The sequence below is a fragment of the Mustelus asterias genome, chromosome 9, assembly GCF_964213995.1.
Source record: "Mustelus asterias chromosome 9, sMusAst1.hap1.1, whole genome shotgun sequence".
In the NCBI taxonomy this organism is placed as follows: domain Eukaryota; kingdom Metazoa; phylum Chordata; class Chondrichthyes; order Carcharhiniformes; family Triakidae; genus Mustelus; species Mustelus asterias.
This window is the reverse complement of record NC_135809.1, coordinates 4,147,852-4,166,852: the sequence shown is the minus strand read 5'-3', so window position 1 is coordinate 4,166,852 and position 19,001 is coordinate 4,147,852. Positions and strand designations below refer to the sequence as shown.

General features: G+C 43.5%; 1 protein-coding gene across 7 annotated transcripts in view; it reads left to right on the top strand.

The window, feature by feature from the left end:
- The window catches only part of mybpc1 (myosin binding protein C1), a 134,430-nt gene that overhangs the window by 10,691 nt on the left and 104,738 nt on the right, over positions 1 to 19,001 (top strand). For 6 of the 7 annotated variants that reach the window (XM_078219536.1, XM_078219533.1, XM_078219535.1 and 3 more), the window contains exons 2-4: positions 3,438 to 3,704; positions 10,003 to 10,104; positions 13,695 to 13,727. In XM_078219536.1, coding sequence (XP_078075662.1) covers positions 3,438 to 3,704; positions 10,003 to 10,104; positions 13,695 to 13,727 — 402 coding nt within the window. The remainder of the gene's footprint in view (positions 1 to 3,437; positions 3,705 to 10,002; positions 10,105 to 13,694; positions 13,728 to 19,001) is intronic. The other variant, XM_078219537.1, reaches the window with a different exon arrangement.

The window sequence follows — 19,001 nt, the reverse complement described above, 5'->3', positions numbered from 1 at the left end:
CCTGGGTGGGATTGTGGTCGGTGCAGACTCGATGGGCCGAATGGCCTCCTTCTGCACTGTAGGGTTTCTATTCTATTCTATTCTAGGTCAGACCGGGTAGGAACGGCAGGTTTCCTTCCCTAAAAGACATTGGTGAACCAGATGGGTTTTTACAACAATTGATTCATGGTTGTTGTAAGACTTGCATTTCCAGATGTTTTATTGAATTCAAATTTTGCCATGGTGGGATTTGAACCCAAATCCCCAGAATATGACCCTGGGCTTCTGGTTACTAGTCCAGTACCATAACCACTGCAGTAACATGGACTGGTTTTACTTTCATTGCTTTTAATGTGTCTTTATTCCTTTTGATGTTGTGCAGTGCTGCCGGAATGCAGGTTTGAATTGGATATTGTTGAAGGATGGGGGATAGTTTCTAAAGGCAGAGTGTCCATGTAACTAAAAAACCCCAATCGTTCGACAACCTTGCAGAACAAAAACTGATAGACTTGGGAAAAGAAACACAAAGTTGATCTCATATTTTAACGCAGAATTGTAATGCAAGTTGCTCCATTCTGAATGTGACCCAGAAGTAGCGAAATGTGAGAGCAATATTTGAGAAGCAAGTCACTGGGAGAGCCGTCGCAGGAATGTCGTCACAAATGTAGGATAGATGTCCATGAAAAATGCAGTGTGGAAAGTCTTCAGTGACCATTAGGTTATGAAACAGTTTGAAGGTTAGGAGGGTAAATATAGATAGGGATGAGCCGTGTTCAATGGAACTCAGGGCTCCCCATGCCATTGGGTCAGGAAAATGTCACATGTGGAATGCAGTTGTGTCAGGCTGGAATAATGTAAGCTGCATTGGGTCATGGAAGGATTCTACATAGTCCAAAACTCAGGCGTTACTGACTCTACTGTCCCATCCAGTAAAGTCAATCAGTACAAAGAACAAAGAACAAAGAAAATTACAGCACAGGAACAGGCTCTTCGGCCCTCCAACCATGCACCAACCATGCTGCCCAACTGAACTAAAACCCCCTACCCTTCAGGGGACCATTTCCCTCTATTCCCATCCTATTCATGTATTTGTCCAGACACCCCTTAAAACTCACTATCTGCTTCCACGACCTCCTCCGGCAGCGAGTTCCAGGCACCCACTACCCACTGTGTAAAAAACCTGCCTCATACATCTCCTTTAAACCTTGCCCCTCCATCAAAGCTCTCAAAGCTTTGACAAAGGGTCATCTGGACTCGAAATGTCAGCTCTTTTCTCTCCTTACAGATGCTGCCAAACCTGCTGAGATTTTCCAGTGCTTTCTCTTTTGGTTCCAACTTCTTACAGACTTGGGATAATGTTCTGGGGACACGAGGTTCAAATCTCACTGTGGCAGCTGTTAGAATTTAAATTCAATTAATAAAATCTAGAATCTAAAGATCATCTCATTGGTGATGACCATGACACTATCATCGATTGTTGTAAAATCCCATCTGGTTCACTAATATCCTTTAGGGAAGGAAATCTGCCATCCTTACTCGGTCTGGTCTACATGCGAGTCCAGAGCCACAGCAATGTGGTTGACTTTTTTTATTCATCCATGGGACATGGGTATCGTTGGCTGGTCAGCATTTATTTCACATCCCTTAACTACCCCTCTGAAATAGCCGAGTGAGACACTCTGTTCAAGGCTTTGCCAGCGATGCCCAGAACCCACAAAACAGTAAAAAGGTTCAATTGATGTTGAGGGATACCTATTGGTCAGGCAGTCGGCAGTGGAGAGTGGAAAGATGTTTTAAAAGACTCGCAGAGATCAGCCGATTCATAAGTACAGAAATATTTATTTTTATATTGGTTAGCTGGTTTGATTTTATTCTGTATTCACGGTGGTACAGTGGTTAGCACTGCTGCCTCACAGCACCAGGACCTGGGTTCAATTCCCAGCTTGGGTCACTGTCTGTGCAGAGTTTGCACGTTCTCCCTGTGTCTGCGTGGGTTTCCTCCGGGTGCTCCGGTTTCCTCCCACTCTCCAAAGATGCAAGGGTTAGGTTGATTGGCCGTGATAAATTGCCCCTTAGTGTCAGGGGAATTAGGAGGGTAAATATGTGGGGTTATGGGGACAGGGCCTGGGTGGGATTGTGGTCGGTGCAGACTCAATGGGCTGAAATGCCGCCTTCTGCACTGTCAGGATTCTATGACTCTATGATTCTATAATTAAGCACCTATTCAGAGCATTAACCTGCGCTATTGTGCTTGGCACTGCATTTGCACACCAGTTATGGTGCTATTGTGAGGCAGTTTCCCAACTCACCGATGTTAAAAATGCTGTTGTGAAAATCCAGAATAAATTTAATTGGGACTGCCCAGGTGAGAGAGACTCCCCACAGAGTTGGGCTGCCTCCTGACTTTAGATTTATAACGCAACCACTTGATGTATGAAGTTAGGAATGATGAGATATAAAAAGACCAAAACTCACCCTGTGACTCACATGGCATAATGATGATGGATTTGTTGATTAGTGTCAATCAATCTCTCTGAATGAGTGTAGAACAGGCCCAGACATGAGGTGGGGAAAACCCCCAGTGGTGGAGTGACTGGGGAAGCAGAGGTCCAGAGTGACTTGTTCCTCCTGAACTCACTACACGCCATGTATCAAACTTTTCAAATACTGTATCCAAAAACATTATTTTCTGAAGGAAGTCAATGCGAAGCAAGGTTCTTTGCATCAATCTGCCTGTGGTGTCAATGCAGTTGAAGATAATAAACCAGGGAAATTAATGATGAGTAAAGAATAATGATGGAATTAAACTGACTGGCTTGAATGTGTACTGTAAATAGAGTCATAGAATAAGTCATAGAATCCCTACTGTGCAGATGGAGGCCATTTGGCCCATCGAGGCTCCACCAACAACAATCCCACCCATGACCTATCCCCGTAACCCCCACCTACTTACCCTGCTAATCTCCGTGACACTAAGGGGCAATTTAGCCTGGCCAATCAACCTAACCCGCACATCTTTGGACTGTGGGAGGAAACCGGAGCACCCGGAGGAAACCCACGCAGACACGGGGTGAACATGCAGACTCCGCACAGACAGTGACCCAAGGCTGGAATTGAACCCGGGTCTCTGGCAGGGAGGGTCTGAGGCAGCAGTGCTAACCACCGTGCCACCATGCCGCCAGGATACTTTATAATATTCCGTAATATACACACTTCCCATCCCACTCCAACCCACGTGATCTCCCAGGAAAGGCAGGAATGGACTGCGAGTAACTCAACTCACTTAGAGTGGGAGCAAATCTGGGAAATTTCCTTCCGACCCTCCCACGGCGTTTGAGACTCGACAGGGAGACCAGTCATTTTCCAGCGCTGTCAAATAGTTTGAAATTGTGACTGGAATTTGGTCGGATGCGATGCCACTGGGCAGCGTTATACCACAATGTGTTCTTGTTTTGCAGCGTCGGCATTTATCAAGAAACCAAAAGCACTTGAAGTGAGCGTTGGGAGTGCCGCAGAGTACGTGGCTGAAACAGGCAAGGCAGACGCCAAGGTGAAATGGCAAAGAGACGGCAAAGACATTCAAGCAAGCGACAAATACGTGATTAAATCGGAAGGAGTGCAGCACACGCTGATTGTGAACAATGTGGTGAAGGAGGACGAGGTGGTGTATGCAGTCATTAGTGGGACATCCAAAGTGAAATTTGAACTGAAAGTCAAACAGGAAGGTAGGGATGGAACTGATTGTGCTGGGTGCCTTTGAGGATGATTCAATCACCTTCCGCCCTTTTACTTTTATACTCGGGTTGATTTACCGTCGGTCCTGTTTCATATTCTTGTTGATATCAAAGGTGTTGTGATGCTATGTGGCATTAAATTATATCAGGAGCTGGGAGCTACACAAACATTTCCCCACTAGATCTTTTGCCAGTGCCTTTAAGTTTATCCCAATTCTCTTCCTGGTCCTAGTTAACTACAAAAGGTCATGAATGTAGCCCAATCCATCACACAAACCAGCCTCCCATCCACTGACTCTGTCTACACTTCCCGCTGCCTCAGCAAAGCAGCCAGCATAATTAAGGACCCCACACACCCCGGACATTCTCTCTTCCACCTTCTTCCTTCGGGAAAAGGATACAAAAGTCTGAGGTCACGCACCAACCGACTCGAGAACAGCTTCTTCCCTGCTGCTGTCAGACTTTTGAATGGACCCACCATGCATTAAGTTGATCTTTCTCTACATCCTAGCTATGACTGTAACACTACATTCTGCGCTCTCTCCTTTCCTTCTCTGTGAATGGTATGTTTTGTCTGTATAGTGCACAAGAAACAATACTTTTCACTGTATACTAATACATGTGACAATAATAAATCAAATCAAAATAGTGTTGCACTAAGACAGGCTTTGGTCTGTTTCCACAGCGAGTTATTCCTGGAGCAAGTCACTAGTCCATTGCCAGAGGCTTGAGGGGAGCCCTCCACATCAAGCGTGGCTGACCGGGAGTCTCTCCCGCTCTTACCACCAGCCATTGGTGTGATACTTGACCTGCCTGACTGTGTTATGAATGCAGCTTCCTTGGCCGTCATGTCCTGGAGTGGGTCTTGAACCCAATGCTTCTGGCTTAGAGGCAGGGATGCTACCCACTGCGCCGTAAGACCTCACTTTAAATATATAGACCCGCTTCTGAGAAGAAATGCTGTTTCCCTGGCAAAGCCTCTCAACATCTTAAAAACTTCCATTAAGTCACCTCCTAACCTTCCCTGTTCCAAGGAAAACAGCCCTAACTTTTCCAACATCTCCTTATTATTGCCACTCTTCTAATCCTCAGGGACACAACATTGTCCCCATGGCCCTATTCTCGTGAGACACAGCTGTCATTATATTGAGAATTGGCAGTGATTGTGTTTTGTGCAGAACCCCCAGGTTACGGAGCGGCTGGATTCCATGTTTCCAGCAGCTGACCCTTTTCCCAGACCCCGTTCTGGAGATGAGGGGAGAGGACGAAATTGGTGATGGTGGAGGCAGGAGGTAGAAAATAGCTCCTCAAAATTGTTTATTCTGTTGAGTTTGTATCCATAGGGAAAACTGAGCCCCTGCATGCTTACCCTTTTGAAATGCAGCTGAGAATATGGATAAAGCCCAACTGTCGTTAACGATGATCCCTGGTTTAAAGTTCCCATCTCTTTGGAAATTTAATCTGTAATTATTCAGTGTCAGATTTAAACTTCTGGCTGTTTTTTTTTCTATTATTGGAACCAACATGTGTGATGTTGACGGCCCCAGATTGAGTAGGTACCAGACACGATGTCATTGCATACTCTCTTCCACTACTGCTGTCACCAACTCTTATATCATGTTCAAGTAAGCTCTCCAACTGAGTACTTTCAGAACTTGGATCCTGGTCATTATTAAGAGGACAACAATAGGCCTGAGGTCACTGGGACCGAGCTGAAAACGCAAGACATGGGGAGGAACTATCCTTCTCAACAGTTAACAGACACAAGGATCAGATTCGAAGATTTTGATGGAGTCGGGTTCTTTAAAAAGGAGCCAATGGGGCACTTCCTAAAAATGTGACTTAAAGATTATAGACTCGGATGGTCAAGTGTCCAATGGGAGGACATTGTTCAACTCCCTTTGGATTCGTGAAACACATCTTCAGGGACAAGTGAGGACGGGAATTTCACCTCATTACTTTTTAACGACTTGATAGTTTTGCTTGTGTCTGCTGACCTTCTTTCAGATGATGTTAGAGGACGTTTGTGAATATCATGCACACACTCTGGTATATTAGGGTGTGTGCCAACCTCCACCTGCCATCCTTTGGAATTGGTGCCTGTGCATTGACTGGTTCCCAATGCAGGCTCGCTGCATTGAGATCGGAAAAGCTGGCCATATCATTTGGGAATACAACATGGAATGCTCTGAATTGATTGGTTACATCATTCTTCCTTGCTTGATAGCTGTTTATGTAACTTATTAACTTAAGGAAGAAAATAGGCCTGGATTTGCTTCCTATTGGGTCAATAGAATCACACCTGGAGTGAAACACCTCATGTTTGCACTAATGCCAAAGTAATGGTGAGGCTGACAGCACTCACTGTTATTCAAGCAGTCGTCAGGCAACTACTTCCAGCGACTGCACATTTACATTTAAACAGGAAGATCAGCAGGTTGCAGTGTTCCTCTGCCAGCTATGCTACCCTGATACCTCGCCAAAAAACTCAGCATTGAAACACTTTGAACAGTGTGAAATTTCCTTACTTGCATGACTGATACCTATTAAACTCGTCAGAAAAGGTTAGGGCTTGTTCATTCCCATATTAGTTGTTAGGGACCTGAGGAGAAACTCCAAGGTATATTATGAAGTTAGCCTAGACCCCAGACATTAGTGTGAGGATGAGGTGTTATGCTCCAGGTGTGATTCTATTAACCCATTAAGAAGCTTTTATTAAAACAAACTTTATTTAACAACACAGTTTAACCATAACAAAAAGAATTAGCATAACTTTTACCAATTGAAATACTTAAGCATGACAAGATATAATTTTTAACTGCTAGCCTATCTCTATTAGTTCCAATATAAGCAAGATTCCTCATAGCCTTAAAATCCTCTTCAGAATCAGTTAACAAAAACACATAGGTCTCCATGGGTTGCCAGTCCTCAAGCCATTTAACATCTCTGGAGAGAGATGACTATTTTCTAGCAGGTCCCAGACTTCAATTTCCAAAGAGAGAGAGAGAGAGAGAAAAGAGCTGCTGCTCCTTGCAAATCCAAACAGAAAACAGCTACTTTTCCCCTTTGTAAGCCTAGCTCCACCCATTAGCACATGACCGGCTCTTGTCAATCAATATAAGTAATCCCTACTCTAAACCCTCAGGGGATAACCCAAAACATAATAAAACTGCATTAACTCAGATTAAAACAAAGACTCCAATATCTATGATCAATTATCCTTCTGCATTCTCAGCAGGTGGGCTGGCTGGAGTGGACAAATGGGCGCCGTAATCAGCGCTGAACTTTAAAACATTCCCTTCACACGAAACATGACATAAATACATTGCTTAAATACACAGTATTTCCGCAAGGTACATTTTTAACAACATGATAGGTTTTAACTACTGCCAAACAACCTCACTGGCCCTGAAAATTAACTTTCAAATTCATTCTTTCAAATATTAATTATTTTTTTGTTGATTGGTTAAAAGTTTAAAAAACTTTTAATTTTTTTCTTTCCCTCTCTTTTATCTCTTTCTCTTAATCTCATTTTCCTTTCACTCTCCTTGTTTTACTTTCTGTACTTATTTGGCAATGAATTTACAAATCAAACTGACGACATCTGGTTCAGACTCTGTACTGCTCATTAACAATCTGATTGGATCAGGAAACAGTGAGCTATTTGCCCTGTTCACTCAGATCCCAGATTTCCTCTCAAGGCAGGGGCCCTATAAGGTCTCTCTAATTATCGCAGCTTTTTTTTCTTTATTCTTTCAAGGGTTGTGGGTGTTGCTGGCTGGGCCTGTATTTGTTGTCCATCACTAATTGCCCTTTAACCGAGTGTCTTGCTTGGCCACTTCAGAGGACAGTTAATAGTCACCCATATCAAATCAAACCAAATCAAAATATTGCTGTGGCTCTGGAGTCACGTGTGGGCCAGACCGAGTAAGGCAGATTTCCTTGTAGCCCAATCCATCACGCAAACCAGCCTCCCATTCATTGACTCTGTCTACACTTCCCACTGCCTTGACAAAGCAGCCAGCATAATTAAGGACACCACACACCCCGGACATTCTCTCTTCCACCTTCTTCCGTCGGGAAAAAGATACAAAAGTCTGAGGTCACGTACCAACCGACTCAAGAACAGCTTCTTCCCTGCTGCTGTCAGACTTTTGAATGGACCCACCTCGCATTAAGTTGATCTTTCTCTACACCCTAGCTATGACTGTAACACTACATTCTGCACTCTCTCCTTTCCTTCTCTATGAACGGTATGCTTTGTCTGTATAGCGCGCCAGAAACAATACTTTTCACTGTATGTTAATACATGTGACAATAATAAATCAAATCAAGTAAAGGACATTAACGAACGAGATAGGTTTTTATGACGATTGATGATAGTTGCATGGTCACCATTACTGAGACTAGCTTTCAATTCCAGGTTTATTATAAAATCAAAATACTGCGAATGCAGCTCTGATGAAGGGTCATCCAGACTCGAAACGTTGGCTCTATTCTCTACCCACAGATGCTGTCAGACCTGCTGAGATTTTCCAGCATTTTCTGTATTTGTTCCAGATTTATTCATGGAATTGAAATTCCCCAATGCCCCCAGAGCATTAGGCTAGGCCTGTGGATTACTAGTCCAGTGATATGACCACCACCATCTCCCCCAGGGCAAAAACCATGGAAAACCTGACTGTTTCCTTTGTCAGCTGCTGAGCCTGTATCAAAAATTTTCAAGTTCATTTATTAGTGTCACAAGTAGGCTTAAAAGAACACTGCCATGAAGTTACTGTGAAAATCCCCCAGTCGCCACACTCTGATGCCAGTTCGGGTACACTGAGGGAGAATTTAGCATGGCCAATGCACCCAACCAGCACGTCTTTCGGACTTGAAGCAATTAAAGTAACACTGGAGACTGTTTAAAAGCACCAGTGATACCAGTGAAGAGGAATGTGCTGCCACCAACAGTCAGGGGTAGGAATTCCAATTGACCGTCATAAATCACCCTCATAAATCGCAGTCTTTAAAACTGGAACAACACTGATCACAATTCCCGTACTGCAACATCAGTGCACCAGGAGACACTTTACCCAGGGTCTAGGCTTGTTCCCATGGTGTTGAAGTTGATATATCGCTGAGCAATGTCTGCAACACCCAGTTATCCATTGATATATTTTTGATTTAACGCCGTACTTCAATATCAGAAAGGCCAATGTATATTGACAGCTGCCAGCAGACTAACCAACAATGCACACGGGAGGTATTTTTATGGAGTGTTAATTGACTGCAAGAGCTCGTGGAGAAGTTGTCATCTTTCTGCAAAATCCCGATTGGTTCACTGATATCCTTCAGGAAGGAGAACCTGCCACCCTTTCTCTGTCTGGGACCGGACATGACTCTCTTCTGCCAGAGAATAACTCCTAACTGCCCTTAAAATGGGCTTAACCGCCACTCAGTTGGTAATATATGGAGCAGGCCATTCAGTCCCTCGAGCCTGAGCTCGCATAAACTGCTATTTGTGTGGGGGAGAGTTCCACATTTCCACCAGCCTTTATGCGAAGAAGGATTCTAGACTTCCCAACCAGCAGAAAAACTTTCTCTCTAAATAGCCTAATTTATTTTCATCTTTTAACCTCCTCTGTGCTCCTGTGAAGACAAGCCTAGTTTATTTAATCTCTCCCCATAGTTTAACCCTTGGAACTCTGGTAACCTGATGGTGGTTCTACACTGTCCTCTTTCCAAGGTCAATACATCATTCCTCAGGTGCCCAGAACTGTGCACAGTTGTGTCAAAGGACTGAGTTCAAGAAAAAGACCCACCACCAATGGGCAATAAATACCGGCCTGGTCAGTGGCATGTGCGAGAATAGATAAGAACAAAGTTACTGTTGGGTAGGATACTTAGTTTATTAATAGTCACTTGTCAGTACAGAACTTGAATGTTGCTGAAAAAAGAGACATGCCATTGAAGCTTTTCATTTTGTACTCATCAGGTCAAACACAAGAACGCCAAATTTCCAACCAATCACACAGTTTATCCCACAGGTGAAAAGAATGCTGATTGTTTGGCAAATCAACTCCGATTGGCCAAGGTGGTGCTATCAGGGTTGACGTGCTAACCAGTGAGCACTTTTTTCTCGTGCAGTATCTATTGTTGTAATAGTTTGAAATTTGGTATTCTTGTGCTTGTCCTAACTTCAGCGATAGGTCTCTATTTTCAGCAATGCTAAATCTATTCCTTTGCAGCCCCACTTTGTCCTTTCTAGGAAAACCAATAGAAGTGTTGCTTAATATTTTTTCAGAAGGAAAAGAGACCACTGGAAATCCAGCAGAACCCGCAAAACCCGCAGAACCAGCAAAACCCGCAGAGCCTGCAAAACCCGCAGAACCCGCAAAACCCGCAGGTCAGTGAACCATTGAAGCAGCGAAACATTCTCACTGAGAGTGCTATTTACCATGGAAACCATGGTTTACACATGGTAATAGTTAACCTGATAGTCACATTAGAAATTGCTGCCCATGGTTTATATCCAGTCAATATTGATCATAGAATTATTGAAAAAAGAACATAATTCATCAATCATAATCATTGAATCAATTGATCTAGATCATTGGATCATTGAATTATAGGTCTTGGATTTTGGGAAAGCCTCTCCACAGGTTTTTTAAAAAGTTTTTATTAGTGTCACAAGTACACTTATGTTAACACTGCAATGAAATTACTGTGAAAATCCCCGAGTCGCCACACTCAGACGCCTGTTCGGGTACACTGAGGGAAAATCTAGCATGGCCAATGCACCTAACCTGCACATCTGCTGGACTGTAGGAGGAAACCGGAGCGCCCGAGGAAACCCACGCAGACATGGGGAGAACATGCAAACTCCACACAGACAGTGACCCAAGCCGGGAATCGAACCTGGGTTCCTGGCGCTGTGAGGCAGCAGTGCTAACCACTGTGCTACCGTGCCACCCTCTGTGCTGTCGTGTCACCATGTTGGAGCCAAACCAGGAACAAAGTAGATGCACAATGCTCAGTCCCGTTGGTGACTCCTCTGGCAACCAACTTGTGCTCATATTCAGCAAGACCTGGACAACATTCAGACTTGGGAGTGTCACACTTTGTTCTATCATGCTCCTATGAAGCACCTTGGAACTTTTAATTACTTTAAGGATGCAATATAGATACAAATTGTTTTTGTTGTTGTATTTGTTGGTAAGTGGCACATTAATAACATTCGCACCACACAAGTGCCAAAAAGAGAGTGTCTAACCATCTCCCCTTGACATTCAATGGCATTAACCCTCCCCCACTTATCAACATCCTGGGGTTACCATTGACCTGAAGCTGAACTGGACCAGCCATCTAAATATTGCCTGGCTGAGTGCAGCTGCAACAACATCCAAGAAACTTGACACCATCCGGGACAAAGCAGCCCACCTGATTGGCAGCCCACCTTCAAATTGTAGAATCAAACAAATGTTTGGTGGTACAGGAATTAAGTATTACTGAAAAAAGACATTTTGTCAAAACTTGTTGTCTTGCACTCATCAGGACATTGGAATTTTTGCAATTGCCCATTGTTAAAATCCCACTTGATGTTACTACTGGATGAAAAGATTCCAGAATGGAAATCTGGCTCAAAAGACCATAACTTTTACCTTTTTTAAGAAAATGTAGATGAAAAGAGGCATAGGGCTGTCAATTACCTTTTAACAACTAAAATAAATTATTTGCCAAGAAAAGTTGGGCTATAATACAGTACTCCTTCACTGCCACTTATCTTCACAAATGTACGCAGATTTGAAAGATAACATAGGTTACAAAACATATCTTTTGCTACATTGTAAATACACAGTGCCTGCAAGCCAGCAGGCTAACTATGGTCAGATACACCCCACTCTGAAACCAAGTGGCAGATGCCACCCAATAGATCTGCGAATTTCTCCTCAAATCCGCCCCCCCCCCCACCCCACCAGATGATTTTTACACCATGAGCCAACTGATCTCACCGGACTCCAGCTTCAACACAAGTGTTTCCAAATCCTACTCTTGAAAAGACATACCTTAGAATTTTCTTTCAACCAAGCTCTCCCTCAGCTGTTCCTAGCAAGGATCCACATCCGGGATTTCCAACTCTCCTTTCAATATTGTTTTGACTTTAATAGTCATGAGCTTTCAAACTTTCACACAATCTCTCACGGACTCAGCCCCCAATTGTATACTATTGTCCCAAAGATTGGAATAAGGACAGCAACCTAACAACTGTTCCTGATATCTGGCTTTTCTCTAACTGATTTCACTCAGTCTGTCCTTTCAAGTCCTGTCTGTAACTTCAATGAACAAATTCCAGTTCCTGTTTCCCTTTTTACTTCAATCTACCTGAAAACCTCTCCCCATTCTCTAGTTTCAAAATTAGTTGTCCTTTAGTTTCTAGAACTTGCGTTCTTGCCCATTACTCCAGAGCTGAGAGAACTGTTCTCTCCCTAGCTGTTAAGTTCCTTCTGCTATGCGCTTAGCTAAAATTAAACTGAAAAGGTCTTCCTATCCTAAAGGTGCCCCTTGTTGCTAAGCAATAGCTCATTCTCTCTCCAAGCTCTTGTTTCCTTTTCATGTCATAAACTCTCTAAGCACAATGGTGACACAGTTAAAAATGAAACCATAAACCTCCGTACATGCAAACACCTTTGTTCAACATGAATCTAACTCGAGTTATACCATTTCTTACACAGAAACATGAAACTAAAATCACCTAAATCTTTACCTTATTTCTAATATCCAACAATACAAACATAGATCACTTAAAACTACGTCTGCTTCCTGGCATCCTGTGAAGTGCAAAATGAAAAACTTTGACAAAATGTATTTTTTCAGCAATACCCAAATTGTAGAATGATAGATCATGAATGCAATGGTATAGAAGGTGGCTAGGTAGCCCATCCTGCATTTCCATTTATCACTGGTGCGATCTATTATCCTCTATTGAGTCCATACTGTTCCACATAAGAAGAGGAGCTGGGGACTGTGGGAGGAAACCGGAGCACCCGGAGGAAACCCACACAGACACGGGGAGAACGTGCAAATTCCACACAGACAGTGACCCAAGGCTGGAATTGAACCCAGGTCCCAGGCGCTGTGAGGCAACAGTGCTAACCACTGTGCCACCGTGCCGCCCTTAAAGAATATAGACCTCGGGCGGAATCTTCCCATCCCGCTCGCCACAGGAAATTGTAGCGGGCAGGACACAGATCGTGTAAAGATCGGTTGACCTTGGGTGGGTTTTTCCGGTTTTGGGACGAGCGTGGCCAGAAAATCCTGCCCCTAATCTACCCAATCTCAACAAACCAGCTCATCCCAGCAATCAGTCTGGTGAACTCCTGGTGAACTCCCTCAAAGGAAGGCAAATCCTTCCGTGGGCAGTGAGACCAAAATAGTACACTGTACTCCAGCTGTGTTCTTTCAGAGCCCTGTCCAATTGCAGCAAGATTCACTTGCCCTTCAAAGCCCTCATAATAAAGGCTAACACCCCACTTACCTCCCTAAATGCTTACATGCTAACTTTGTGCAATTTGTGTACAAGGACACCTCGGATTGTAATTCTCTGGGGCTTTTTGTAGGCCATTCAGAGGGCTGAATATTGTGAGTCTACCTTGTCCTCAGTATGGTTCCAACCAGTGAAGAGATTTTCCCACATCCCATGACTTATAAGTCAATGATCTCGGTCATTCAACTTGTTTTTGGATTACGCATTGTGTTTTGATTGTTCATCCGCTGGTGAGGAGAAAACTGATCAGAGATATCAAAGGAGAACCACGTGTTCTGAGTTAGAACAAGTTGGAGCAAAATGAACTTTTCTGCTCTTGTACATTCCTGAGTAACTGGAGGTAAGATTGCAGGTTGCATTTATTTTGTACATGTGTATTGAGTACAATTTCATTAGATATGGGTTTTATCAGATGAGATAATAATTACCTTCGGCGCCTAATTTATTTTCAGAACAAAAGGAAGATGGTTCAGCAAACAGTGCAGGTTAGTGTGATACCGTTCTGGTGGGTGTACCCCCTCTACCCCCCATTAACCTGCGGTGATACACACGTGGACTGGAGCAGAATACCATGCTGTGTACCATTCCTTTCAGATTCATTTAACTAACTGGAGTTACTTTCCATAATGTTGGTAGTTTTCTGCCGTTCCATTGCTTCTCTGTCTAACGTATCTTTGCACCTCACAGTATTCATCAGACCTTGAGACTGTGGGAGTCAACCCTTCCACTAAGTGAAGGATCATTAACTTCACTGAATGCACAGGTTGCCCACTGTTTGTCATGTCTAACTGGGTATCTGGTTTATCTTTCTCACGCAGGTTAATCTGAGGTTTGCAGACTGTTGTTGTTGTTCCAATTTTGGCTTCCTGTTGCAAGTCAAAAATGGGCCCAATTTTAACCCACTCCAAATCCACTTACTCACCCAGAGTTAAAATTAGCCCTCAGAAATAAGAAAGCGTGTGTGAAATGATAGAGTGGAAGACAGTTTCTGCTGAGGAGTAATGCATAGGGCAGGTTTTCCTCAACAGAGCTCAATTAATGCTGAGGGGTTCTCTTTTATTCCTGTGGTGGGCGAGCTGTCTTCTTGAACCGCTGCAGTCCGTATGGTGTAGGCACACCCACTGTGCTGTTAGGGAGGAAGTTCCAAGATTTTGAGCCAGCGACAGTGAAGGAACAGTTGGTCTTGACGTTCTAGGAAGAGATTAGTCTGTTCCCTAGATTTGACAATCATGTTCCCATTACAATTCAAAACTCCTAGCGAGCTCCGAGCAAAACTCCTAGCGATAGTTGGCCCCTGTTGTTCACTGGGGTCGGGCAAGATTCTGGCGGAGTGGATCTCTCCAATTTGTTGAACATCGGACTTGTTTTACAGCAGGCATCTGGATAGATAACCAGCTAACAGTTAAATCAATCCCCATTGCGGAGAGGTTTCCGTTTCCATCCACATCCCAACCCTACCGGGATTGCAGATTACATCCAGAATGAGAGCAGGATCTATGGCTAAGAATAAAGGGGTGAGACTCCTTGGAAAGCATTGGTTAAAGGGGATTGGTCCTGGGCCAATAATATTGGTGTGAAGGAGAAACCACTTTGTGTCCATTCCAAAGCTGTAGTGATCCAGTTTTAAAGTAGAATGTGAAATCCGATGGAGCAGGCTTTAAGGATGTTTGTGATTGCTCTATAGTCTGGGTGTTGATACTGGCCTCTGAATTTGCTGGTAAAATTGTGGTGAGTTTAACGGCATTACAAATGTATGACTGAATTGTGAATGGTCACAGGTCACCGATCCACCATTAGCATCACAGCTCGCCCGCAACCTCCCCATCAGTTTCATTGGCCAATAAATTCACCCAGAAAGTTAAGGCTAGAACTTAGCAGCGTAAGGACCATGTTAAGGAAAAGTTCTCTGTTCCTGAAATGCCACTCAACCTCTCTCACCAGAAAGTCAACAACTGAAACTGCAGAGTCTTATTTCTATGTTTGTTTTTTAACAGAATTTTAACATTTTAAACATTTTATTTTCTTTCCAATTTCTCTTTTCGTTTCTTTTTTTCTTTCTCCTTTAACCTGGTCTTTCTTTCCCTCCTTTTTTATTTCTCTTCTGGACCTGATCTGACTAATTTACCAGATTTCCATCTTTTTCATTTCTCTGTTTCATTTTCAACTCTTAATCTTGTTGTTTAAGGAGACAGATTGTTGGCCCCTGTTGTTCACTGGGGTCCCAGGTGTCATGTTATCCTCTCCATGCTGTTATCAGCTCACACTCCCAACATATTACCCCATCCAAAACATTTTGAGTTGAAAAGAGGAGGGAGAAAGTCTAGCGGCAAAATTTGCGGGATTGGTCTTTTCTGAAATGATCCTTGGTGAAGTGCTCAATAGTGTGCTGTGGAACATTGTCCTTTATGCTAACGGGTTGGTGGGTAAGACCTGTCCACCAACGTTACTGCTTCACTGCATCGTTTGCTAATCTGGCAGAGGGAGGTTTCCAACCTCTTCCACAGCCTACCCACCTGAAAGTACTTGAATGAAAATTGGACAGGATATAAATTCCACCAGATTATCACAGTGCGGTGAAGACTGAGACTTAATTTCCTCTGCATTGGTGTGGTGTGTTATCACTGAGGAGTAAGGATATTAATATACTGGGCTTGACCAGAGTTTGACTGTGTTTGTGGAAGAGGGTGGTGGAGGTGGGATGCCTCACTTCCTTTAAAAAGTACCTGGATGAGTACTTGGCACATTCAGGGCTATGGGCCAAGTGCTGGCAAGTGGGATTAGGTGGGCAGGTCAGGGCCTTTCATGCATCGGTGCAGACTCGATGGGCCGAAGGGCCTCTTCTGCACTGTAGTAATCTGTGATCCTGTGATAAGATCTGTCAGGCAGTGTAGAGAAATTATGGGTTGGCTGGGGAGTCTGTGACTCATCATGCCCCAGGTGAGGATATATTTGCTCTGCTTTCAGCTTGCATGTGAAGAAGTTACTTTCAAATGTGTATAGTCGCACATCACCGATCTCTTAGAAATTAGACTGGGTTATCCCAGAGCCAGAGTGAGATTCACGGGGCTCTGGAAACCTTCAACATTCGTGCCCTGCTGAATAATTAGCCCCAATTTAAATAAACGCGAGAAAAATTTGGTTTATATACTGCATTATTGATAAAAGCAAATTTTATTACAATGGTTCATGTTGAAATTAAACTGATTCAATGGTTTTGTGGAGTTTTATTGTAAGGTTTATGGGGGATGGGGAGGTTTTATTTAGCTGAGGTCCCTGAGAAGAAACCCCTGTATAAATCCGTCACTGACGATGCATAGCTTTGGAATTGAATGACAGTTTTGTCTTTTACAAAACTGCCCTCAAGTGTCTTCCATTTTGCATTTTGACTGTGTGCGTTGTTGCATGTTAAGCTGTATGTGTATGTGTATGTGTGTATGTGTGTGTGTGCATATCCACACCTGCGTATGTATGTATCTGTATGTGTCCCTGTGTGTGTTGTACTGTGTTAACTTTCCAAGGGCTTTTCGATGTCTTCAGAACATGGTCTAGTTGCTGAAAAAGAGGAGGATCAATCAACAAAAGCCACGCCCTCATCCACAGGAGGTTAGGAGGCTGCTTGATTAGTATCTGGTCTGTGTGGGTTACATTATCCTGACTGATCTTGTGGATTAACCAATAACTGCAGTGTGGTTGACTAAATGTGTTGGAGATGGTCACCTTAGTTACTTACTTTCACTATTGAATTGAATTTGTTCATCATCTCTCATTAGCGGTTCATTCGTACCAGATTGAAGTAGTTATTTGCTACGTTCAAACCTGGTCCTCAATAATCTTTGCAAGAAAATTAACCATTTCATCAGAGGAATTAATACATTTATGCCCAGGATAATAAAGACATTGGGGATTCGTTACCCAATTAGTATCTGTTCTCTGATCCTCGACTTAACGTTTGGCTAAAAGTGACCGGGAGGGACCATTAAGTAGAAATAATTCATAAAAATGTTGAAGTGGTGAACTGTTTGTCTTCTCGGTGGCAGAGTTTCAGAAACTCAGTTAACAATTGCTCAAGATGTCTGTACTTCGCAGTGAAGATATTAGCGACCTCTCCAGACCGAATACCTCTCTCTGAGACCAACCCGTGAGAAGAGATGGAGGAAAAGATTTGAAGATCTGTAGCGGGATACCAGACCGAGGAAGGTGGACATGAGGATGAGGAAGTCTGCTGAGGAAGATCAAGGCTGTTGAGGCAGCAGAGTTGGCAGTACCTGAGTCATTGATAAAGCTTGTTAGTCTAGAAAAGAGGTAGATCCTGTGCTGTACAGAATGGAAGGACACAGAAGAACTTTCTTCTAGAACTTGAATTCTGTTAAAGTAAATCAACCTCCACATCGAGGAGTTGGAAATGATTGGTTGCTGGCTTCACTGCATCAAACATTGGAGTGATAAATCTATCTCTGGCGTGCAGCTGCATTCTCACTGATTGACAAGACAGATGGACTCAGCACTCAGCGACAGTACAATAGTTTCACATTGAATAGGCTAAGAATACATTATATTTAGTGACAGTGGGTTGGGAGGAGATTAAGTTTCTCCACTCACAGATCATAAAGAATGATGTTAGAATACACAACATAAATTTACATGAGATTAGATTTCACAATGTAATCAATTGGAAATGAGAAGATAAAAGTCTCATAATTCATTGACATGTTTAAACTATCACAGAGAATTTACAGTAAAGAAACAGACCATTTGGCCCTGGTGTTGGCACTGAGTTGGGCATGATTATAATTTTGGAAGCTGTGAAATAGGAGGTATATAAGGTTACAATGTAGTTGGCTTCGTTTGTCAGATGGGACTTAGCTTCTTGACAAATGTCTGAAGTAGGGGCGTTAGGACTGAATTTTCCCACTGCCATTAAGAATGCACCTGCTTCACGCTGGTGAATCCACTGGCTCAAGTTTAGGAGAATTAGCCTACCAATTGGTCACTTCAGCATTCGCCCTCCATTTAAGGACCATTGGTGGAACAGGGAGGCAGGAGAGCCAATGGGAGGGCCAGGAGGAATGTCCACCCGGCAGCTCCACTGGAGGGGGGAGGGGGTGAATGTTGCTGAGTCAGAGGGAGACCAGGTGGGGAGTGGCGGAGGGGGGGGGGGGTCGGGGAGGGGGGACCTCACACTGGAGGTACTCATGAAGAGTTCAATTTCAGTTTGGAAAAAAAGGCCAGAACTTTTAAGGGCATCAAAGTGAAAAGGGAGGCAAATGATATGTTAATTATATTGCTAAGTTACACAGGTAAAGGGCATTGTTTAAATAAGTATTTAGAGCACTTATAAAGAGAGACTGCTGGGAAGCAGATATGTGTAATGCTGCATTCTGTGAGTAAACCTATTATCAAGCAAAGTGTTAGTGTCTAATTTTATACCTTCCTCGATATGACAGGGGAGACCCTCCACGAAAATGCCTGTGACCAGAACTGAACCTCGTTGAGCCTGACAGCTCCCTCTGATTGCCCTCTGATCTTCTCCCAAGAGGCTGCCTCTGCCAAATTGCTGGCTTCCTGACAATTTTTGGGGGAGGGGAGGTGGAGGGTGAGTCTGGCACTGGGAAATAGCTGTTCCAGTTAGTTGTGTTGTTTGACTCCTTCGAGTGAGCTACTGATTCCAGCTGTAACCTGCCTATTCGAAACCCACATGAAGATGGGAGCCACATCTGGATGCTGTCCCTGCAGGGGTTCCTATCACTTTCTGAGCTCCC